Consider the following 25,919-nt stretch of genomic DNA (forward strand, 5'->3'; position numbering starts at 1 on the left):
GTTTGTAAATACAGAAGCTGAACTGTATTAAGAAACTTTTTGGCAGTTTTCAGAGCATTTGCTGGTTTTAGTTTAAAACCCGTGTTTTTGTTGGTACATGTACCAAGTAACAATCTGGATTTTGTATTCAAAATCACTTAGGAGGAGATACTTTGAGGCGTTCCTTGTTTTAACTATATAGCTATTTCACAATCTTCCTATTATGCTATGTCACAATAGAAGAAAAGGTGTGGTATCACTATGCCAATCCTGTCATAGAGAAAGGGAGGGTGCAGTCCTGGTAACAGTGTCCTTGTGTATGTTGTGATGTGTGGTTACAGATCATAGAAATCATGGCTCGTAAACCGAATATAGTAAAGCTTCACTGTGCTGTTTTTCATAGGACAGTTGACAGACCTTACTAGGCATTCTTATAGCTCAGTTAAGGGCAGTGCATTTGGACCATGACTGACATAATTCTCTATGTTAAGAGAGATTATGGCACGTGGTCCTCTCTTCGCTGCTGGGACATGTGAGAAATCAAGGATTGTGGCAAAGATCTATTTCCCATTATTTTACAGCCTTTGAGCAGACCTCAGCTATCTTCTCCTTTTTTTAAGCTGAATTAATTATTGATGATTCTAATGTCATCTTCCTTGCTGGTTTTCTGGGCTGAGAACTACCCAGTACACGTGTCTTTGTTATGAAGTGGAGAAAGTCTGGCCTTTAAAGACAAAAGTCAATCTGTGCTTCTCTTCTGATGTCCTCCTGCCCTATCTCTAACTGCACAGGTGCTTCACAAGTCTAGTCATGGTTCTGTATGACTAATCCTTTCCAACCCAGCCTATTTAAGACAGCTTTGAGACTTCTGCTCTCAGTTTCTCCAGCTTTTTCCAGTGAGATATTAACCTAGAATACTGGAAGCTTGCACCCTAATGAGCTTTGCACTAAACCATCTCACAATAGGTCACACAGTTTTTCAGCCTTGCTTTTCCCTTATTGAAAACATCCTCATTCACAGCAAGGAAGATCACATGATATATTGCTTATTCAAGTCAAATATGGTCCTCAACCTGCTGTTACAAAAGCTTTCAGCTGGAGTATTCAGTCTGATTTTTAGATCTTGAAGATTAGTAATTTGTCTATCCAGATGCTGTGGTTTCAATTTCAGTCTACTGACTGGTGCAGAGTTGTTTGATTCTCAGTGTTCTTGCAGTCCTGTTGTTCTGCAAGGAATAAAATGTTCATTTTGTGAAATAGGCAGTATGAAGCTTTGCCTTTCCAAGAAAACAGTCTTTCTGATAGCCAGCACTCCTTCAAAGAGGACTGAGAATACCCACATGCAGGTAGAAGTTTTTGGACAATGCTTATCCATAAGCAACTGCAAGATTTTACAGTCACTCAGTCAAAGAATTATTTCCCTCACTCACTTGCAAGAGGTCTTTATCCATTGACATGTGGTGGCTTGGCTCTCTGTGGCCCTTTGACCTTCAGCTGAAGCTCTCTGTGCAGCAGTTTCGGTGTGGAATTTGAAGGCTTTTTTTTTTTTTTTTAACCAAACTGTCCTGCAGGATTGTCTACAACAATTAGAACTCATGTATTGCATATCTGTAAACTCTGGTATTTTCATCAATTAACGTTGTGTAAAGGTGCAGCTACTGGTGGTATTTACACATCTGTGTACATCCCTACTAAGAACAATGCAGTCATAAAAATACGCAAATAATATTGCATTTGGAAAAAAGGTATTGCCATTACAGTTTGTCTAAGGCTCTGAGGTCCACATTCAGGTGGTTTGGAGCTGGAGTTGTTTAAAACCCATTTGCTTTGGAGTTGACTGTAGTAAATAGGCAATCATTTAAAAATGAAGAAGAGAAAATTACTTAACCAGTAAGCGAAATTCAAGATACATGTGTGTATACATTTTTATTGCTGTGCTCCCTGCTCTGGGATTTGGAGAATGTATAATGCTTTTGGCACAGAGCATAGAGTGAATCAGAGAGCATAAATACTGAATGAATGGTATTGTGAAACAGAAGTTTCCAGGTTTGAATCCTTAAAACTGGCTCTTTTGACTGATCAGGGCTGCATGCAGTGTTCTCAGTATCTGCATATACAATGGATTTATGCAGTGGTATTGATGATATTTTCTGTTTTATTGCCTGTTCCTCCTTCCTAATGAACATTGAGCTAAAACTTTTCTAGGATTAACAGAAATCTTGTTTCCTGAGTCAAAGCAGTCAGCTCAGTCATCATTTTACATGTAAAGTTAGAGTATGAGGAAGCAATACCCGTCAAGAAAAGTATGTTTATCTGTATTCAGTCAGATGGGATAGTTTGGGAATCTTTCAATCAGCCTTGTTCTTGGTTACTCTGGATAGCTCAGCACAGTTACTCACCACATTAATTTCCTGGAATTTCTTGGGCAGCACAGGTCCCTGCAGGGCTCTGCCTTCTTCCATGTTTTCCTGTCATTCTTTCTTTTCTTCTAAATATTTTTTTAAATCTCAAATTTATTAATCTATTTAACTTCCTTTCTTATCCCTTATAGGTAGCGTGGTTACTTTTAAACTATTTAAACATCTCATGGAATTTGTGTAGTGAATGCCAGCAGACCATATCGTTAAATCTGTTTTATCCATATACTTTTTGATTCCTTAGGACAATACTAGGTTTGAGCCATGATATTTCTTATTCTATAATTAAATTTGTTGGCATTTTTGTTGTAGAATAGAATATGATTCAAAAGTAGTACTAGACTTCTGAGATCAAATGAAGGAAGGGATTTACTGCCCTATTCCTCTAATTTCTAATCTCAATTTGTTAAATATAGGAATTAGAAACATTCTTCTAACAAAAAAATATTTATATAAATGCTTTATTTCTAGTCTGCTTGAGAAGATGTCTGTTTTCAGTAGTTCATCAGAAATCCATTCCTGGAATTACTGCATTTTACAAGTGAGACTGAAAGTCCTTGTAATATGAAAAAGAGCCACCAGTCTCTAAAATAGGACCAAGGAGGTCTCAGCCAAGTAGAGCAAACAAACAAAAAAAAATTAGGAAAATTGCCGCATAGCTTCTTGAGAGCACCAAACAACTTTTTACTTTAATGGAGTGTACAATCTCCTCTTGGGTGAGTGGCTGCAAGTTGTACTTGTTCCATGTGGAAAACAAAAAGGAACAACCTTAATGTTACAAGACATATTTGAGTTCTTTTGTCACGAAACTAACATGTTAATATTCTCAAACCTTTGTTGACATTTTGAAAAACTGGTAAGGTATGAGCAAGTTAATGTAGTTTATTGCATTAGTTAGAGGTACAAATAATCTTTGTCATATATGGAAGTGTGGTGGTGTCAGATGCAGAACTGTTGGTAGCCTCAGAGCTGAACTCTTTTATATGTGGAAGTATTGTGATGCTAGCAGAGCAGATCTTAAATGTGAAGTTTCATAACGAACACAGTTTAAGGACTTAGACTGACGATCAGATTTATAACATCAAATGTTAGATTGCTTTCTAGTGGGACTTTCTGGGGAAAACAGAACAAAGGGACCAGACTTTGGTTGATAGCTCTGTAAACTGAAGTGGTTAGTTGCAAGCACTCGGGTTTCTGAATACCTGCTTGCATAGTGGTTTTCTCTTGTAACAGGCTCTGCTTGGAGTCAGTTTATGCCACCCTGCATCTTCTGAGTGGAAATGTAACCCTCTGGGCAACTTGAATGTTGTACTTCTCCCAAATCTTTTGTTGAATAAAACAAACTAAGTGTTGTAAAAACTTAATGATTTCTAAAATGTACGTTTAATTTTATTCCCTTATTTGCAATATGGCTTTGAAGTCATTATATTATATCCTTGCTTTCTATCTGTATAGTCCATTCTGTAAGTTGAATTTTGAGCTCCTCGTTTTCCTTGTATTTACGGATTAGTAAATATGATGGTTAAAATACATGAACGGGACCTAAAAGTCAACATAAGGAAATCATAGCTGAATTAGATGTTCTCGCATTAAAAACCTAGACATTAGGGAAGAGATGGTATGCAGCTCAGCATAGGAATATTACTGTTAAGTTTTCATGGAGACAATCAAGTAATCATCCAAATATAGCTGACGTTTTTGTATACTACAGCTGCCTACACATTTCTTATTTTTCTTGATTGTTACTGCTTATTAAACTGTTTCCGTGAGCCCACATCACCATATTCTCCAAAGGAAAGGAAAGTTTTGCTCAAATCAATGTTGGAAAACAAAGCAGCATTTTAAGATAGTTTGTTTCCCAAAAACATATAGCAAAATAGTTTAAATATATGAAAATTCTAACATTTTGTGAAAACCTGCATCTCAACATGTTATAACATTTTTCCTCAGTAAGGAAGACAAAATACTAAATTGATTCAATACTGTTATCACCATCAAAGGGCAGAGATTATATGAAATGGCTGAGGCTGGTTCTCCTCACCTTTGTTTTAAGCACTCGGTGAACATAAAACTATGAAAGTACAGTAGACTTCAAGATTTTTCTTTGAGAGAAAATCAGGATAATGTTTACATAAAAGGACACCCCTAAACTTTCAAGTTAACTTTGAATAGGGAGATATGCAGATGTATATTTCAGTAGTTACACAAAAATTATTAACCTATAGTAGCTGGTATAATGTAAAAATCAGTTTTCACAATCACATTAGCAATGATGTAGTTTGAAATATTTGTTTCCTCTATCTGACTTGGCAATTTAGGATGAAATGCAGGACTCTGTCTCTTAGACAAGCTGATTATTTTGCAAGGCAATCATTGGCTTTTTGTTGATGTTCCAAAGTGGATAAAAAGGTTGCTTGCTTTGTTTTTATGCTGTGTAGCTGCAATCTCTAACTCCTACTTCAGCTCTCATTCTTCACTATGGGATTTGACTGAAAATGACTGTGGTGCCATGGGATAGCTAATTGGTAAAGCCTGTTTGGAATGTGGGTAAGCGAGCCATTTTGGCAGTGAGCAGAGTAGTAAAGAGCACTCTTTTTCCCTTAGTTGACTCCCAGGCTAAAATTAAACAGAGTTAGATATTTCCACATTCAGTGATTTACAATGCATCTGTTCTGAGTCAACTAACAGAAAGAATTAATTACCTATATACTTTTATAAAAAAGAACTCTTCATTTGGGTGTAATGTGCAGATCTGCATTTTTGTAGTATGCCTTAGTGGAAATGCCCTTCAAAACAGTAAGATAATAAGTAAAAAGATCATTTATTCTTTCTGTTATCTTTTAAAATAATCGGATGCCAAATTAATGATGCTAACTCAGCCAGTATCAGCACCTACTTTACATTCATTCATGTGTCCTGAAACAACTAGGAGTCATGACCTCAGTCCTAAAATAATTCATGGTGCAGTTGATATACATGGATGGTGTAATGTTGTCTTCAGTTACTTGGTTACTAAAAATAAGCAGAACTTGTCAGAATTGTTTTTTATTTTAGATAATTCCCTTTGTTCTTATTTGTGATCCCTCCCCAATAGAAGGTGTACATTAAGTATAACTTAAACTTCAGTTTCCTGTAAATGTTTTTCAGTTCATTTTATAGGGGAATATCGAAAATGTATTACTGAGAGTTCTCACTGGAAATAACAGTGTTTGAATGCTGTGTACAAACAGAGCAGAATTTAGAAGTAATTCTGCCAAGGTGATCATTCACCGTTGCAGAGATAAAATATATTTTTCTGCACATAAACAGCAAGGCTGCTTCTCAATGTCTAATGCATTCCAGAATGTTATTGTTGTTGTGTTAAATACTGAGTTTCAATTAGTAAATTTCTGACTTATTATTACCGTCTACTCTTCCTAGTAATTTTTTTTCACAAACTATTGAGAGTATTTCACAAACTATTGAGTAATTCACTCACAAGGTTCTTAGACCTCCAGAAAGACAGCCATTTTCACCAAGTGTTTCCACCTCCATTCTCCTTCCCAAAGTGCATGTTCACCTTTGCACTCCTTTTTATCATCCTGTTGCCTTTATCCTTTTCTTCTGTCTCTGTGATATTTGAAGCCCTTTCCATTCCTTCGTCACTGCGGAACATCCCTCAGCACCACCACTGCTGCTCAACTCTACCCTGTTTCACCTACCCTGCCTTTACCTCTGGCCTCTTTTCTCTGCAGCTGTATCCCCCAGGTGTCCTCTTCCACCTCACAAGAAGTACACTGTATTTCCTTTTTGTGCCACTTACCAGATACTTGAATTTCCCTTTTGAAGGAAGGGGGGCAGGGCTGGAGCCCCAGGCTAGCAACCCTCTGCTCCCTGCTGCTCTAGTAGTCTTTGCTCAGCCCTCAAGGTAGGAGGAGGTGGTGGCAGAGCCAACCCAAATGAAGGAGGCCCCAGGTTATGCTCTGTGGGCCCCCTGGTCCCTTGGGAAGATGAGTGCTGTTGCTGCAGCTGTCATCATCCAAGGAAGCTTGTCAAGAAGCTTGTCTGCAGGATGAGAGTGCCAAGCACAGCTGTGCTCTGCTGCCTCCTGTTCATCCTCCTCCGCCACCCGCCTGCAGCCCCTCCTTGGTTCATTCTTTCAGGAGAGAGCCAACATTTGGGGAGGAAAGAAAATTATTTGCCCAAACTGCACCTGGCAAATGACTGAGGAAATTCTCAAACACTCAAAGATTACATGGTGTTGGGTTTGATTCTTATATTTCAAATAATTTACTAGATAGATGTAATAGATAACTCTGGCAAGAACTGGAATCTGGAAAGGAAACCTAGTATGGTATGGGACTAAGGTCTGTTTTTTCTGAAATGTAAATTTAATTAAAAGGAGAAAAGGGGAGGGGAGAAAAGAAAGTTCACCACAATCTTAATGAAATCCAGGAAACTCAAGCATTGCATTTTGACAGAGACAAAATAGCAATTAAGTATTTTCTTAGACGTTTAAGGAGTCTGCTGCCAACTTACAGCTTGATCCTCACATCAGTGACATCTTCCTTGAAAATGGAGGGATTCTTGTTTCTTGACGTGAAAATGCAATTTTAGGAGATTGGAAGGGGAGCAGAATGAGGCAAATCTGAGAAACTGTTCTTTGGCTACACGATTATTTATTTTGAAGACAGCTGCTACACAGAAAAGAACTTTACGTAGGTGATTAAACTACTCTTTGAATATAGTGGCTGAGTAGTAAATATGGCAGTAAATTTCAGTAATTCAATGTAACAGAAATGGCTTGGTAGGAGGCCAAAGTTACCTGACAGTCAAATTGAAAGGCAAGTAATGTAATTGCTTATCTGACTACTTGTACTGGGGTTTTTTTGTTGTTTTTTTCCTCCCAAACACAAGCTATCAAAGACAAAAGACAACTGAAAAATAAACTCTTTTGCTCTCTGGTCCACCTTACTTCAGAGTTTTTATGGGATTGTACTTCACTGAACTGGAAAGATAGTTTCAGTTCAGAGCGTGACTTAATGGTATTGAACATGTTAGCTTTCGCTTATTTTTTACAGTAAACAAAAAACTAAATGGGGTAACTTGCATCATGCACTAGAGTAACACTTCTTTTTTTTTCTTCTGAAGTCTGTTATTGCTGTGAGATTTTTTATTTATTTTTTTTTACTTTGCCAGTAGGCTGACTTTATTCCTCACTCTTTGGGAGGTCTCCGACTTCCACTTACCATGTCACATATACTTTAAACTTTTCATTATGTAATGCTGACTACAGGCGGTATCTCTTAATATCAGTTAAAGATGCAGGATTCTCTTACTTTAGCATCCAATTATCTTATAAAAGCTAGTGATTGTAGCATATACTTTGTCAATTCTCTCTTGCTTTCTGCTTCCTTTTTCTAGTGTTCTCCAGATCCTGCCACAAGGCATATTCATGGGTCTTCTTACTTGCACGTTACCCCTTTATGATTGACATCAGCTTTGCCTTAAGATGCAGATTTATTTCTAAGGTTTATTACTGACATTTAAAGCCATCAGATCACATAGACTAGTCTGTCTGTAGGAGTGTGTTCCAACTCCCAAGTCTGTGCTAGGCAGATGATTTATCTTTGTCTATTTCTTGACTGCCATTTTCCCATTGTACTCAGTAGGCTTTGCTCGCATCGCCCCAGGTTGGTGGGTCTTCTGCCATTTGTAATTCAGCTGGTTTAAAAATTTTGTTGTATACAATAAATTCATAAGTTATCTATTTTTTATATATTTTTATAATTATTATTTTTTTTCCCTGTGTACAATTTTGGTGAAGAATTATGTGTTTTGGACCGTATGTTTTTGCTTGTTTTTGCCAAGTACATTGAATTGTGTGACAGGCTTTTTGAATTTATTATTAAATTCAGATTGCTGCACAATTACATTGTATACTACAGAGTAAATTTCATAGTGAATATTTCTTTAGGAACTATATTTCTTTGGATTATAGAACTACTGTGATTCTCTAGAAATTGGTTGGTACTGGGGCCTTCCAGTAACCAGGATTTCTGTTTTTAATTTATTAATCCATTTGCTTCTGAATTTTACAGCTCTGTAATTAGGTTCTGCTGCAACAAATACTTTTTCTGTACTATTAAAACAAAAGCCTCATGACATTAATACATCATCAGATTTTTAATGCAGGTTTAATGGAAATGGTGTGTCATAATTCGGGTCTAAGTGTCCTTGGCTTGAAGTAGATGCTGAGATTTCTGGATACTGAGAATAGATTTTTTCCTATTTTGAGCCTTGATGTTTCCCATGTAAATTTTCATTCAAAAGCATAAGAAAACTGTAAGTTTACTTTTAAGAAATGAAGGTACAGTAGCCTTATCTTGTAATCCTAGGATTTCAAAAGTGAAATTTAATGAAAATAAGATATATTGTAAAATATATCTCCATACTGAGACGGCCAACATTAGCAGAGTTCAAAGATTTGCCCTATTTTATCTAACTAGTTACCTAAAGAACATTCATGACCAAGTTTGTATGTAAGATGTTTGTCCTGAGCAGCTTTGGGCAGAACACTAGCCTAAAATTGACCTACGTCCTGCACCACATTTTTCTTCATTGAGGTTGGGAGCAGTCATGCATTATATTTCCTTTCTGACAAGGCTTTCATTGACTCATTTCTTGCATAATGTTATTGTTGGCTGAGAATCTGAAGAAAGGTGTTGTGTGTATTCAGTTACACACAGAACTTTGTGAAAACAAGCGTGTTTCTTGGCAAGAAATTGTAATAAGAAAAATAAAAATGCAATTCTCTGCTTTTGTGTGTGTGTGTGTCCATAATACTGGAACTGCTAGGAAGTTTCTCACTTTCAAGGAGTGATTGAAGTTTATGTTTTAATTATTACTCTTACTGGAATTTAAAATAAATATATATGTAACTCCAATGCAAACAAAAGTCTGCATCAAAGATGATTGGTATGCAAGAAAAATGAATACACAGAAGGAGATTCTTTAGCAGGTAGCTTACATTTTCTTTTCTTTGTGGTGTGTAGGTGCAGTACTCTTGTCCAGCATACAAGGATTAGCAATTAATGTTGATCCAGTCCTGTATACTTGGCTTATCTACCAACCTCAGAAGAGAGCTAGTAGACACATTCAGCAGGTATGTATTTTTGGAGGGAAAGGAGTGGGAAAGAAGGGAAATTTTCTCTTCCACGTATGCCAGTAGTGCATTCTTGTTTCACATATTTGTTTTCTGTCACCCTGTTCTTTATAGTTTGCTGCATAGTGTTTAACTTCTTTCTAGATATTTAAAACGTTACATTTTGCATATTAAAATTTTAATTTCACAATGTTTTAATTTATAATGTTTAATTAAAAGAATAGTGAGAATGTTTTTTGGTGGCCACTGTGTAGGATGCATATTTTGCAATGAGTTTTAACCAGTGAAACCTCAAGCCTCCTGAGTCTGAACATTAAATAATATTTTAACCATTTGGGATGGTCTATCAAATAATTGCATGGCTTGTTATAAAATCACTACTCTTACTAAAACCCATTTTAGTAGATTAACTATATAATTCATAAGTTGGCATACATGAAAGCTGCAACAGATTCTGTATATAATGTCAAAACACATATTTGCATACAAAGTGGTCAGAAATGATACAAGAAGTTGACTGTGAGTCTGTATGAAATGTTGTTTTCTTTGATGTATTCATTCATGCCCCATACTCCTGACCTGGAAATAACTCAGGTCTGTCCTGATTTTAAGTTTATTTTTAACTGATTTTTGGCAGAGCATTAGAATAGTTTAAAGCTTAAATTTGTCATAATTTATCAAGCTACTGATCTGTGTAGCCTAATGTTCTGTTCTCAGTGGTCAATTATTAAGTGGCCTTGGTGCTTTCAGGTAAATGTTACAATAAAAATGTCCAAGAACACTCTTTTCTTCCTCTGTTCTAACCACCTTAAAGAATTTCAACAGATGAAAATACACTTCAGAAATTTCTTGGGTGTCAGAGTCCTTAAATGTTAAGATATTTTAAAATTTTGTGGCTTCTTAATACAAATTCTTTACTCTTGTCATTTTCATAATTGTGAGTTTTATCTGAAACGAGTTAGAAAATCATATAATCATAGAATGGCTAGGGTTAGCAGGGACTTTGAAGATCATCTAGTTCCAATCCCTCAGGTGTGGCCAGGGACACCTCCCGCTAGACCAGGTTACTCCAAGCCCCATCCAACCTTGAACACCTCCAGGGAGGGGGCATCCCCAACATCCCTAGGCAACCTGTTCCAGTGTCTCACCACCCTCACAGGAAAAAATGTCTTCCTAATATCTAATCTAAATCTTTCAGTGTAAAGCCATTCCCCCACATCCTGTCACTACATGCCCTCTAAAAAGTCCCTCCCCAGCTTTCCTGTAGGCCCCCTTCAGGTACTGTAAGGTCTCCCTGGAGCCATCTCTTATCCAAGCTGAATAATGCCAACTCTCTCAGCCTGTCTTCAGAGGAGATCATCTTTCAAATTTGTTTTGGTATGTTTGGTTCTGTGTACACATTCTATCAAGTAGTAACTTCTGAATTTAAGTAAGTAGGTCAGAGGCAAGCATTAAAGTAAACATGTTTTTACAAAGCTCATAAATTTTCAATTATTTTTCCATAAGGTCGTACTTCTTTAAGATTAATGTGATGAAGCCAACAGAACATGTAATTCTCTTTGGCCTTACTGAGATTACATTCAACTGGAATAGAACAAGGAACAACTGCTGTTTTGGAATGTGGGGATACATGCAGCCCTGTGAGGACTACACCCCTTTTTATTTATTACTGTTAGACTGTTGCTAAACCTACCTCTGTCTGTAACCTTGTTTATGTTGTCTCTCTTGTGTTGGGGAATCTAGAACTAGACCCAGCACTGAGTAGAGAGGGATCACCTGTGCTGACTTGCTGGCATTATTTTGTTCAGTGCAGCCCAGGATACAATTCATCTTCTTTTCAGCAAGAGTTTCTTTCTGACTCTTGTTCAGCCTGGTGCCCCTCTGGGAGGGGGGACAGCTCTCCTATGGGAGACAGTGTCAAAGGCCTTACTGAAGTCAAGGTAGACAATATTCACTGGTCTCCCTTCATCTAACAAGCTAGTTAGTAATTTCTTAATAAAATGTCATCAAATTGGTCAAGAATTAATTCCAGTTGGTGAAACTATACTGATTATTCTTAGTCGCCTTCTTATCCTCCATGTGCTTGGAAGTGGTTTCCAGTATTAGTTGTCTTCCCAAGGATTGAGGTGAAGTTAACATGTAGTTCCTTAGGTCTTCCTTCTTGCTGTTCTTGAAGATAGAAGTGACATTTGTTTTCCTCAAGTCATCAGGAACCTCGCTTTCGCCATGGTGGTGCAAAGAACGTTGAAAGCAACCTTGTGATGACAGCTACCAGCTCTCTCAGCACCCAGGGGCACACCCCATTAGTGCCCACAGCCTTACATTTAGCTTGCTTAATTATTCCCTGATCTAATCCTTTTCTTCTGAGGGCACATCTTCCTTTTTTCGTCCTTCACCCCTGGTCCCTGGAAGCTGAGATTCAAAGCTTGCTTGTAAAGGCTGAGATGAAGGTGGCACTCAGTACCTCAGCCTCTTCCACTAGGAAAAGAAGCCCCTGAGTATTCTGATTTGCTATCAGGGTTTATTCCCATACACAATTAAATATTTAGCTGGCTCTTTTTCAGCTCTTTTGCCCTCCTGCTCTCCTTTTCTAAACTCAAGAAATTAGTTAATATTGCATAATATTTATACAATTTATACACATTTTTCAAAAGTGTTTTATGTTGATTTAATATCTGGCAGCTCTGAATAATGTACAAACAGAATAAAACACAGTCATTTAGCATCAGAAAAGGGGAAAAAATGCCAATGGATTTGTAACAGAGACAAGAAGAGGTAAGGAAAAAATACCTGTTATAGGAGTTTTCACCTCATCATCAGCTGACAAGCTTTCCAGATAATAAGTGTAGCAAGTATTGCATGCTGCTTTGTCTAAAAAAGACACTCCTGGTAGATCTCCTTTCCTGTTTGGATCACTGTGCCATGTGTACAGTGTGCAATAATCAACACCAGAAACCTTTGCCAACTAATAGGTTAAAACACAAAAACCCAGAACACCCAAGGCACAGTATATTTTAAATTGACAGTAACTGTTGGAATTGAATTTGTTAAGTTATATTAGTTTATTCTTCAATAATACTGAGCTGAGGTAACTTGAGTCTTGGTCAAGAACAAGGAATAAACTTCATAAAATCAATTATTGTAACTTAAAGTTCAAAACTTATTTTAAAAATCCTTAGATTTTTTACTTATAAGCTAGAGATGTCTTAAAGGTGTTTTAATTCAACACCTGAACAGCTTGCCTCTTAAGATACTTAGACCAAATTATTGCTTTAAAATAAAAACCACGACAACTAGAACTTGCCACTAAATATATATATGAAGAAAAAGTTAATTTGTCCTACCACCTTATTATTAACCTATTGTGTGATAGTTCTAATGGTTGATGGATTGATTCTCAACTTTCTAGTGCTTAATATGGCAAGAATACATTAAAAATATACTTCTTAATTTTGTTCTCCTTTGGTTCAAAACCTGAAGAAGAGGTGAAATGCATTCTGGAGAAAGTTATTCAATGGTTTATCTTTTTGTACTGACATTTGCCATGTTATACCTATAAAATGGAAATACTAGGAAAGGTTTAAAGAAATCAATATTTATAAATAACATTATGCTGCACACATAGCTACATTATTAATGTAAATATTTTGCTCTTCAGTTTTACATTTTAAGCATTAGTACACTAAGAAGAAATCTGATAAAAATGTAATTATTCTGCTTTATATACAGACTATTTGGCTGCTGAAGGGAAAACTACAATGAGCCATATACATTGCTCTCCATCCATATGTTCCACATCAAAATCACATATTTTACATTATCTGGCTGTTAAAAAATAATAATTTTTTTTGTTTCCTGAGTTTGTAACTTTTATGAAATGTTTTGGTTACCATTTTTTTCAGTAACTAATACCAATCCATGAAGTTGGAGCAGCAAATTCAGAACACATCTTAGATATCCTGCTTGGTGGTTGATGAACCTGTGCTAGATTTTAAGTGGAGTTTAAAATGGAACAGAAGTTTAAGTTGATTTTTTTTTTTAAATGGTCTTGTGTGTATCAGCCAAAATTTGTGTTCATTTTTAAATGAACTAGTGACAGGGTGAGAGGCCATTGCCTGAAGCCGTGCCAGGGGTGGTTTAGGTTAGATATTAAGAAGAACTTCCTCATGGAGGGGGTGATCAGACATTGGAATGGACTTCCCAGGGAAATTGTGGGCTCACCATCCCTAGAGGTGTTTAAGGAAAGACTGGATGTGGCACTTAGTGCCATGGTCTAGCTGATGTGGGGGTGTTGATGATCTCTGAGGTCTTTTCCAGCCTCAATAATTCCGTGAATCTGTCTTGCAGCATAGGTAAGTATTCTTCTCAGAAGTGGATGGCGTTGCATGACAGTGATCTTAGATGTTCACAAAATGCCATGTGTTGAGTAGAATTGTCATCTGTCCCTGTTCCAAAGACTTCATTGGTTACAAATAGGTTGCTGGTTGCAAGCTACTGCACATGTGCACGTCAGTCTATGTGCATGCAGCACCCACTGTATAGAATAGCTGGGTTTGGTATCATTTCAAAGATGGCAACTCATGTCTTGGCTGAGGCTTCTGAACTCAACATTTCACAAGGCAGTGCTTAATTTTTTTCCTTTAGTAATAATTTTAAAGTTCCTATAATGGAATATTTTTTTGCCATTCCTTTGTTATCAGGGAGGTGTCTATATAGGCATCCCTCAAATCAAAGTTACTTGTCTGCTCAGTTGGTCAAGTTTTCTTCAGAAAGCATTTCTCATGTTCCCAGATCTGCCTGTATCGTCTTCAGCCTCACACTTGTGGGAAGTTATAATCAAGAAATAAAATACTTTATTACTGAAAATACCAAGTAAAATAAAAACTTATTCTACCTGGGGCAAATTTCCACGAGTCCATTTTACAGAATATTTTAGCTTCAGTTAGCAGGCGTATCCCCATACAAATCGGGAAATGGTTGGGGCTTGGTATTTTTGGCAGGTTGTTTTTTAGCTATTGCTGTTTCTGCGCCTTCTCTGATTTTAGATCTGTAATATTTCCAAAGTTATGTTGACTGTTCAGTATGATGTAAAATAAAAATGTTATCTGTATCTGTTGATCAGATTCCGTGCATAAATGGCATATATGTGTGTGTGTTGTGTACATGTACTTAACATGTTGTGTAGTGTGTTAGATTATGTGTGTTAGTAAAATTAAAATTTGGAAGAGGATAGCTTTCCTGTAGGTTTTTAGCCACCACTTAGAAATTTAATTGTAATAACAATACCAGTTAATGAGTAAATGTTCTTATTTTGAGTGTCATGAATTATTATTATTCTAGTACTCAGTGTATTTTAGCCACAAAACATTATTGCATTGATAAAACCATGGTCAGTATTCTAGAACAGAATCTGATTTTGACTTTGTGTCAACATAACAACCTCATAGAAATGTTGCCATGGTTGCAGAACTTTATAAAATATTCTTTATTCATCTTCTTAATAACACTACCAATTAGTAACCATAAAGCTTACATCCCAAGTCGGTGTGTTGAACTTCACTACATATTATTTTGTCACTAGGTTTTTGGATTCATGTGATTAAATGTTTTTGATAACACTTGCCTGCTATGTCTCCTTTCCCATCAGATTCATCTTCTCATACAGCTGTGGAGCTCTTGTCATCTGCTGTTTCCCAAGCCACAATTTCCTCATAATTTTGTGGCTAAAACCCAAATCTTGATGATCCTTTTCCATCTCGTTCAATGTTGATCTTTCATCTTCTGCATTCTTTTAACCAGAAATCTTTTGCCAAAAACCTGACAAGATTGTACTGGGCGTCATCAACAGCAACACCAGGCTTGATTTCAATGAGCAAAGATGAAACAGCTGTTTCATTGTCCAGATCAGCACTCAAGCACTCAATATTTGGTCATAATTTTTTCCAGCTTTGTCTGGCTGTGATAGCCTTGATGTTTTTCACTATATGACTAGTGGTGTAACTTACTGTTATATACTGCTGATCCATTTCTTTAATGTTCAGAAATAGATACTGCTTCTTCAGACAGCACTTCCATCCTGTTGTCTTTTGTACTGTCTTGTATTGTCTGTGTTCATTCTTCAGAAACTGTTGCTTCACTTTGGCAAAATAATGTTCTTGCAATTTTATATCCAGAATTGCCAAATCATGGCTCATAGTTGCTGTTATGGGAAAGCTGCAGATGGCTTTGCCTTAGGAAAAGTTGTATCAGATAAGCTACTAAATTTTTAAAATAAGTGATGTAATGTGGCTGACAAAAGTTTACAGAACTTCACACTCACTCTCTCTGTGCACGTGGCAAGTATTTCTGTGGTGTTAAACTTGTCTTTTGAAAGCTGATGAGTTTCTGTTGTTATTGTTGGAGGACACTAGAATGGCACGTTACTATATTCCAGAATGACTTTTTAGTGCTTTTGGAGACAGAACTGATGACTGTAGGTTCAGAGGGAGGAGGAGAGATGAGAGTTCTGTTTGTCATTGACTTTAGTGTTTCCCAATTAACTTTGCATACCACTGTATATGTAAGTTGATTGTTTTCACTGGAGCAGGATTAATTACTTGTCTTTCTTATTTTAATTTACTTTTATAGTGGAAATTGGTGAAGGCGTTTGGAAGTAATTCTCCTTCAATTAAATTATTTTTCTGTTTGTTTTGGGGTTTTGTATGTGTGCACGTGTTGCACACTGCTCAATTCAGTGATCTGTTTTCTATTGGAGAAAATTTACTAGCATATTGCCCACCTCACACGAATTTGTTTCCCACAGAGATTCTTAATGCAACGTGTGAGGTTCTCATTACCCAGCTATATGGATTGCATTTTCAGTCCAATACCAAAAAAATTAAATTACACAAAAACTGATTAAGATGCATGTAAACTTAATGTCTGATCTTTAGAAAAAAAACACTTTTGTCATCTTTAAATGATAACTCTCTGTAAAATCAACGGTAGAAATATTCTGCTTTTGTTGACTGGGGTACATCTACAATTTATGTACCAGTTAGTGCTGTGCTAAATGTTAACAGCCAAATACACAGCAAAATTGAGGACCTCATTTTTTTAACTTACTTTGTCTTTTCTAGCTCATGTTAGTAAAACAAGTAACAATAAAGCCAATACACTGTGTTTATTTGTGGGCCTCCATTTCCAGAACTCATGAGGATTAATACACATCACTATTTTCTAATATTTAAAATAAGGATGCAGTCTTTCAGACTAGATTTTAATGCCCTTAGTTTTATTTAACAGAGTTAATTTGGAGCTGTTTCTCATTTATTGATCTACTTGAAAGACAAAACTATTCAAAATCTGTAGTTGTTAGAATTAATTTTTATTTGTAAAATATGAGGAATAAATATAATAATAGATGAATGAAAATGCATCTTCTATTTCAAAGTTTAATGAAGGTTGATACATTTCTTTGCAAAACTTTGGGATATTTGTATCTGGCTAAAATCTTCCAGTTTCCATTAAACATTTAGATAATTATTTTTCTTTGGTGATCACCCAGGCTTATTCATGTGCATTTTGATTGGCTAGCAAGCATGGTATTTTAAGTAAATAAATCCTATTTCACTTTTTTGTTGTTGTTGTTGTAAATGTGCTCCAATCGTTTCAAGTTGTCTTCTATACATTGTGAAAATGTAGTTTAAGGCACACTTCTCAGGACAATGTCATAATTCAGTATTACTGTGTTTTGGTGGTTCACAATACTTTTCTTTTCCTAGCAGTCTGTGGGAGCTGTTCCCCTTGCTGTGTCAGTAACTCGAAAAAAAGAGGATGAAGCATCAGTTGGAAGTGCACCCTTGGCAAGGCAGCAATCAAATCAAGCCTCTGAGTATGCCAGCAGCCCTGTCAAAACAAAAACAGTAACAGGTATGATAATTTACATGAAACTAGTTATTCTGCCTTTGCAACCCCCTTCAGTAACAAGCGTCCAGAATTGATCAATATCAGCCGTGCAAATACTCTGGAACAATGTTCAGTTTTAAAGAAATATTCTCCTAGAAAATTGCAACTTTTTGCATTAAAAATAGTAAAACTTGCCATTTAGAAATATGTGTTTAATTTTCTTCTCATTTTTGTTTAGATAGTATCTTTGCGGCCTGGATAGTTTCATGTAACATCTTTTCTAAAGATAAATAAGATGCACTTTCAATAGAATATATGCTGTTTGCCATAATATTTCATATTTAGTCTGTGATTTCATCAGACTTTATCCCCTGTGATTAATCGATTTGATTTCAGTCAGTCTGTTCACATTGCTTAAAGTCTGGCATATGTGAAAGTCAAGATTTGTCTATAAACAGTTGTAATTGAATGTTTTGAAAATCACTCTTCCGTAGAAAATGCATTTGTTGGCACTTCTGTTTCTGGAGTTCAGTTAGTTATTAAATTTAGGAATATTTTCTGTCCACTTAAGGGTGCTGAAGTTAAACTTTGTTATCACTAATCAATATGATATGGCTTTCTGGGATTTTCTAGGCTATTTAATAATACAGTGCTGTCTGCAAGCAGTAAAGTAGGAGATCATCCAAAAAAAAGTGACTATCCAGCTGAGAATTTTAGTAATCCTTCTGAAATACACTGAACAAATTATCTTTTCCTTTGATGTTTATTTCCACATAATAATAAAGTTCTTGAAAGCGTTGTCTGCTGAAACAGATTACAGTCTTGCCCAATAGTGGTAAGGTTTAATTGTTATTTTGAATTCAAAAGGACTGTAATGACAAGACTGTACTAAGTATTTTCTTCTTTTAACTATATTTGTCATCTGTTGTGCTGTATCAACATCATAAATACTATGGTTTGTTTATTCTTGAGGTCAGTTCTATGCTGTCCCTGTCAACACAGTACAAATGTTCAGTTTGATAGAACATTTTTAAGATTTGGAATTCAAAACCAGCTATTTACATAAACAGATGCTAGATTAGTCTCTGTTAATTACATGTTTATGAAAGTATTCATGGAGGTTGCAGAAGTAGCTTTGTTCTTGCATTTTGAAACTTTGTGTCCCAATCCGGTACCTGCTCGGCTTGGTAGTGAGTTTCGGTCTTTAGTCATTCTTGTTCTTCACCTTGAGCATTCTCTTTTCTGCAGTAATGATCCCACCAGAATAGTCTGCTGAAAGAAAATATTACTGCTCCAAATCTAGAAATGCTATGAATGCCAGTTTTGCTTTTGTGTTGGGTTTTGTGTCTTCGAGTGCAGAAATGATAAAACAAAATGATAAATTATAAAAAATATCCTACAAGCAAAAGAAGGATTCTGTGCGTCGTGACTTCTTCACTTTTTAAATTTGAAGTCAGTATCAAGATGTGTTTTCACACATTGTAAAGTTCCTTTTTTAGGTTTCATTTATGTTGGGTACCACTTACATTACTCCTTCAGTTTATCAAGTAAGTTCAACCTAAATACTGGGGTTTTTTTGTGGTTAAGTAGATATTTGGCTTCTTTATAAAACAATATTGTGACATAGAGTTTCATACTAATAATGGAAAAGTTGATAGTACTAATTTTCTCAAGAGATAACATTGAATAAGCTTTTTCTTTTTTTGAGTTAGAAGTCTTACAAAGAACAGATTACTCAATTTGTTTTCATTAATTGTCAACTGTTAAAAAATTGTTGAAAAAGATACTATTTTTTTCAAGTGATACTACATACAAATAGCAGAGGGTCTGTTTGTTTTTAAGACATAATGTGCCTGATACTGCTGCTTTGAAGGCTAGACAATGCTTTAAATGTCTACCTACTGTTATACTCTGGAGAGTACCTGTTTTTATACTCTGGAGATAAAATGCTAGGTCTAATACACCTAAAGTATTTGAGATTTAAATGCAAAAATGGGCAATAAAAATAAAAATGAATGACAAAGAACAAAAAACTTGTGTTCTAATGAAATTATTTAAAGGGATGCATCTATCTGCTTCAGTAGACCACACAGATCTCCTTTAATTAAAGAAAGGAAGGAGAGTCATGTACACTGCAGTGCTATGCAGGCTTATTTTCTGTATAGCCTCCTGAAACTTCACACAATATTAGCAATTTTTCCTGTAGAGATTGTGTTGTGCCCTGCTTGTGAAAATTGGCTTTGCGTTGGCAGATTCAGGGGACAGTAAAAACCTTCACACTTACGTTATGTCACTATAAAAAAAAAAATCTCTGCTTTGGTTACAAAGAGATCTCATTCTCAGAGAAGTTTCAGTGGATCCTTTCACAATTTGTTTCTTTACAGGTATATAATGTGCTGAAATATGATGAATGAGTGATTAGTTTATTAAACTAAAAATAAGGGTGCCTGTGATTCTTCTTTCTAATTTTTCTTGGAATGCTACACAGATATTAGGTGTAGGGCCTATAATAGTACCTATGCTACAAAATCATTCCAGTTAGAATGGATAATGATCCTTCTAAGCCTCATATTTCTAATCACCAAGGCTCTAGCTACAGATGACTTAAGGTGGCAGAAAACTGAGATTCGTACATTGATAGCAGGCACATTTGTAGATTGAAAGATTGTATCTTAAAATCATTATATTCAGGTGGTGATTTTGAATTTACCCTTTTCCAGTCTATCATGATCTCAGCAGTCACTCCCTTGAACTGCTAGAAACATACCCTGTGCATTAAATGAAAGCAGTTTGTAATCACAGCTGTAAAATGATTTAAAACATTGATCTTTAGTTCAGTTTAGTAGTTAATGGCTGCTGAGACCTTGCCAAAAATGAAGCATGGGAAAAGCGCAAAACTACTATTTATATGCTATCTGTCTGTGAAAATCCAAGGTTTCTGTTCTTAAGTCTCTAATTGTAGTTATTTATACATTCCCTTAACCACAGAGGCTTCAAAACCAGAGCAAGATAATATATAATATATCGTTTAGATTTTGTATGATGTGGCTATGAACAAGTAAGGTGATAGAGAAAGAATATGGAAAAAAAAGTAGTAAGTATATATTCTAGTTCCTCCATCCATCCACTTCTCACATTCTCAGCAATTCACCAGTTCCCTGTTAGTGATTTGCAGACATGCAGCCAGGCATAGAAGGGATAAGTCTTATGTCTGGATAGTGACAAAATTCTAGTTATGTGTGTATATAAATATATGTGTGTACAGTATATGTAGCATACCTGTACAGGAAGATATTATAGGCAGCAGTAGATGACCCCTGCAGTCTCTGAAAGCTGACCTCTGCACGTTTTTGAATAGAGATTAAAGCTAAAGTGTCTGTTGTGACATACTCAAGATGGGTGCTCATTCATTACTAAAGTATCTTGCAGTTTTCATTCATATTAACTTAATAATTATTATTTTGTTAGCTTTGGTTGCTTAAAGATGAAATTAGTTTTATGTGTTTCTTTTTACTGCCTGCTAATGAGGTCCTTTTGTAGGCATTACACTGAAATTTTTTTCACTGTCGTCTGTTGTGTCATCCAATATTTAGGAATGCTTGGACATGACAGTGATATTTAAAAAAAAACCACAACAAAACAACAACTTTGAGTGTGGCATCTAATTTTTCAGTACAAAAGTAGCCTCACACATACTGTTCAGTATAAGGGATGCTCTTAATGAAAGAAGGTGCTTTAGAAAGGCTGAAAAGATAATTAATTATTTTTCTCTGTTGATTTGCTCTGTAGGAAATGTGACAAAGAGAGTCGGTGAGCCAGTGTCTCACCACTCTCACAGGAAGAAATTTCTTCCTAATGTCTAACCTAAATCTAACCAATTCCAGTGTAAAGCCATTCTCCCTCATCCTGTCACTCTATACCCTTGTAAAAAGTCCCTCCCCAGCTTTTCTGTATGGCCCTTCAGGTACTGGAAGGCTGCTATAAAGTCTCCTCAGAGCCTTTTCTTTTCCAGGTTGAACAATATCTACTTTCTCAGCCTGTCTTCACGGGAGAGGTGCTTCAGCCCTCTGATCATCTTTGTGACCCTCCTCTGGGCTCACTCCAAAAGCACCATGTCCTTCTTGTGTGGGGGACCCCAGAGTTGGACACATTACTCCAGGTGGGGTTTCAAGAGAACAAAGTAGGTGGGAGAATCACCTACCTTCACCTGCTGGTCCTTTGTCTTTTCATGCAGCCCAGGACATGGTTGGCTTTCTGGACTGCAAGTGCACATTGTCAGCTGATGTTGAGCTTTTTGTCAACCATCACCCCCAAGTCTTTTTCCTCAGGGCTGTTCTCAATCCGTTCTCTGCCCAGCCTATATTTGTGCTGGGATTGCTCTGATCAAGGTGCAGGACCTTGCACTTGGCCTTGCTGAACTTCATGCAGTTAGCATTGGCCCACCTCTAAGGCCTGTCAAGCTCCCTCTGAATGGCATCACTTCCCTCCAAGTGATAACAAAGTAATTCTTAAAATTCCTTCAAAGTTAGCACAAGAGATTTCTGAACCACTATCAAATACTTTCCCATAAAAGTGGAGAAGGGGGAAGCTTTAGATGTAGACATCTCTATTTTATGTAGACCAACTGATTCTGTGTTAGTGTTTTTATTTGAAGTTTCACCTTCAGTTAATAAATTTTCTGTTGGGTGTAATGTGGTAGAATATGACCTCTACTTAGCAAAACTGGATGCAGTTAATTATTTATTATTTCATTATTATTATTTTTTTATTTCTGTTTTTTTCTAAAGTACAACTAGAATGTTGAACTAGAATCCTGCTAAAATGAGCTGTTGGAATGCAAAAAAACTGGCAAATGTGAGAGAAGTCTGGCTGGTGAGAAATCAATGGATTATCTGAAGTATTTTAATTAGTGGGTCACTATTTCTGCTCAATGAACCGAATAATTATCGTTTATTCATGCCTGCTATGAAATGTGTGACTGATTATTTATTTGGGAAGATGAATGAAATTAAAGAGATGCTAAATAGGCAAAGTAAAATACAGGAATTTAAATCTGATGCACATTTACCTAGAGTGCCTGAAAATACTAGGATTTTTATAAATGGAGTTTAGTTCTTGGAAGACTTACTTAAAACGAAGGTCTCCAGGCACAGATGATTTATAGTAACTTTTAAATGGCTGGACAGTCACATACTTACATTGAAAATTAATTATTGTGAGTTTTCATAGCTAGTAAAATGTTTGACTTTTGTGTTATGATGACATGATTTCTTCAGTTCAATGTGTGGATTGCAAAGACATTAGTAACACAAAGCCAGTGTAGTATATCAAACACACTTTCTGTATGGAGGAATTCAAAGCTGAGAGAGAAAGAACGAGTGTTTATTTTTAGATTATATTTAAAAGACTAAGGAACTTTCAATGTATTTTTAAAGAGGCAGAAAATGAGGCAGAACTCCTCCTGCATTTACAAGAAGAGTTCTTACAAATCCAAAGGCCAAAATTCTTGCTTTATAGTATAAAATTTATTTGGAATTATAAGCTATATTAAGATAAATCCAGGCATGGACTTTAAATATGAGTGCACATACAACACATTTATGTAATTACTCATGTAGTAGCTCAGTTTTGCCTGTGAAAGGCTGTTATTGATTTGTATGAAAGTGTTAGTCGTTTTTAATTTTTGTTCCCAAAAATTAGTAGTTGGGGTTTGTTTTCCAGAAATAGTGCAGTTCAAAATCTGGTGGGAGAAAATGCTGACCATAACCATTCCATAGCCAATCCACACTTTCACACAGAAAGATCTTTTTTTGCTTGCACAACAATATTAATGTCACATTTGTCTTTGTTTACTGACATATGTTGACTTTAGAAAAACGCGTGTTGGGTAAAATGTCAAAAAGCCTCTGTATTTTAACACTTACTCTACTGCAGTCTCATTGAATGACCACTCTAATTTAGTCATTACACTTCTGCTTCCATTTCCCTTGGTATAAAGGACTGGCTCTGGCTAGTTGTCAAGGAATGTGTGGCTTAATTATCATCGGGATTGTTAAACGTAGTGTATTATCTGCACAGTTAGTAAAGTACAGTGCAAAAATGCTCAAAGCTTAGTAAAGAAATTATTTACGCAAAGACCACTTAGTATGTGGGCAAATACATGGCATATTTTTATAAGGTTTAAAGGTCTTTCTGCTGTTAGTTAAGTACTGCTTTTATTCTCAAGAGTTCTGATGAGTAGCACAAACTTCTTAAAATACAGATCATCCTGGTGTATTAGAAGAAAAAAGACTCTCACTTACATGATTAATTCAAATACCAGTCATCCAGGAATGGGGTTATAGGGAAAAACTTCACTTATGATATAACAAAAAAAAAAATACTGCGAAACGCTTCTGATGGATACTGAAGGTTCAGAAAGTATTGGATTTTTAGCAGAGGAAGAAACTTTCCTAAAAAGCCATGTAATAACGTACATTTGCCTTTGATTTCTTTCTTCTGCTAAATATTGTTCAAGCGTTCTGCTGTCATCGTGGCCTCTTAGTTATTATTATTAGTTTGCAATAGGATTTTTCTCAGCTGAACTCAGTTCTGATGTGTGAGAAACTGTATGACAAGTGATGTGTAAAGGAAAGGGTGCCCAGCTTGTTGAGGTCATATAACAGATGCGTTGGAGTAAGGTTATACAATGAGATGGTGGAGAGACTTACTCTACTGCAGGCTGTTACATTGGTGTCTGTCTGTGAACCTCTTTTCCAGTAGTAGCTCTCTGAGCTTTTATGGAAAGTAAGGGTTTACCTGCAGCAGCATAACCTTTTCTAACCAGAAGGAAGCTGGTGCCCTCTTAATGCGTGAGATATGAGTCATCATGTACCAAAGGGTTGAGACATGATAGATCTGTAGCACATACAAATTAAAAATAAGGTTGTGTTTTACCTTCCTTTTGTTCAGTTGCTAGTTGTAAGGAGAGAAGACCTGAAAGCATGATGTAGTAGTAGTAGAAAGCATTTGTAATAGTGACTACAAATCATCAGTAGTTCTCAACTCAGTAGTGGAAAATCTCTGGTCTTTGGTCTTTTCTGCTTTGATTTATTTGAGGAAATGTCCATTTGCCCCCAGACCTTCACACTCAGATTTTTTTTTTCCCTTTCATGTTTCTTAGCTCACTGAATGTTAACAGTGCAGAATAGCACTGTTTTCCCCAAAGGTCGCTTTGCTTTTTAAAACTTGTGTAGTTTATAGATCAGACTTTTGGGAACGAACAGTTCCCAGTAAGCTAAAAGACACAAAGGAGGCATCTAGGATTTATACCTACAAGTCTTTCCTAGTGGCATCTCCTACAAAGAGAGCACATTTATGATTAATTTTGCAGCATTGCTGCTTGGTACTCCGACTGTACTTTAACCACAAATTGTGAAGTTAATCATGATAACTGCTGCTTCTGGTAGCTCAATCCTGGTTAATCTGATCAGTCACTTTTAAAAAGCCTGTTCATTACCACTATGTGCTCTGAAATTGACAGTGAGTATGGCAGCCTCTGATTGATGGATAGTTGATTGAAATAGTTGTGGTGTTTATTTTTCCAGAAATACCACTTATACAATATGGGACTAGAAGATGAGAGTAGTGGTTTTCTTAAAAATTCAACTTGTACAACCTGAAGCTGCTCCCCTTCCTTTTTTTTCCCCCTTATTAGTTTGTGTTTCATGCAAATCATGTTTTCTAGCTAGGTATTGCAGGCTCATGGCTTCAGCACAAGGCAGATTACAGTGCCAGGAAATGTTTCTTGGTTTTCAGTCCAGTAATAGCTGAGTAGAATAATTATTTTAGGAGATTAGCCTTCATACCAAGACAGATGGAACTGATCCAGTGTGCATGTCTACTATAGAGGGCTAACTAAACACACGCAATAGCCACATGAGACTACTACAGTCTCTTAGCAACTATTGTCTACTGATGGACTTGCCTGGTGGGTAATTAAGACATTATTCTGTCCCTTCAGACAAAACTCTGGGACTTACCAGTACAGGAAACAGAGGCAACAGAGGATTTACTTCATTTCAGGAGTTACTTCTGTGTTTGTTTCTTCTTTCTGTTCTGAAACACCTCTTCTTACTTCTCCATTTTCCATTACTTCTGGTTGAATGGTTCCCTTTCTGTTTGTTGGAGTTGAGTACGGGCTATTACAGTTAAGCTGTTGGCTATCATGGATGTTCTGGAATTTGAATCAGCTTTACAGTTTTGAATTGCACATATATGGTGAGGAAAAAGTGGTGCTTCAGCCAGCTGATTTTATTTTTAATTCTCTGATGGTGGTTTCTGGTGTTCCTAGTTGAGAGAATTAGCAGTGTGTGCTTCCCAGCAAACAAATCATGCGAGATTGGAACAAACCTAGAGCCCAGTCATGAGGAATGCACTTATTCAGTGATGCAGGATTCTGATTATCCCTGCTGATTGTGCTGTAGAATACGATTTACATTGTGTTTATCTGT

General features: G+C 36.2%; 1 protein-coding gene across 2 annotated transcripts in view; it reads left to right on the plus strand.

Annotated features, from left to right (window-relative positions):
- Window positions 1–25,919, plus strand: part of VPS13B (vacuolar protein sorting 13 homolog B (yeast)) — a 429,191-nt gene that overhangs the window by 178,214 nt on the left and 225,058 nt on the right. For both annotated transcript variants that reach the window (XM_010006448.1, XM_010006447.1), the window contains exons 19-20: window positions 9,431–9,540; window positions 17,304–17,451. In XM_010006448.1, the coding sequence (XP_010004750.1) occupies window positions 9,431–9,540; window positions 17,304–17,451 (258 nt within the window). The remainder of the gene's footprint in view (window positions 1–9,430; window positions 9,541–17,303; window positions 17,452–25,919) is intronic.

This window comes from Chaetura pelagica, unplaced genomic scaffold (genome assembly GCF_000747805.2).
Source record: "Chaetura pelagica isolate M959 unplaced genomic scaffold, ChaPel_1.0 scaffold76, whole genome shotgun sequence".
In the NCBI taxonomy this organism is placed as follows: domain Eukaryota; kingdom Metazoa; phylum Chordata; class Aves; order Apodiformes; family Apodidae; genus Chaetura; species Chaetura pelagica.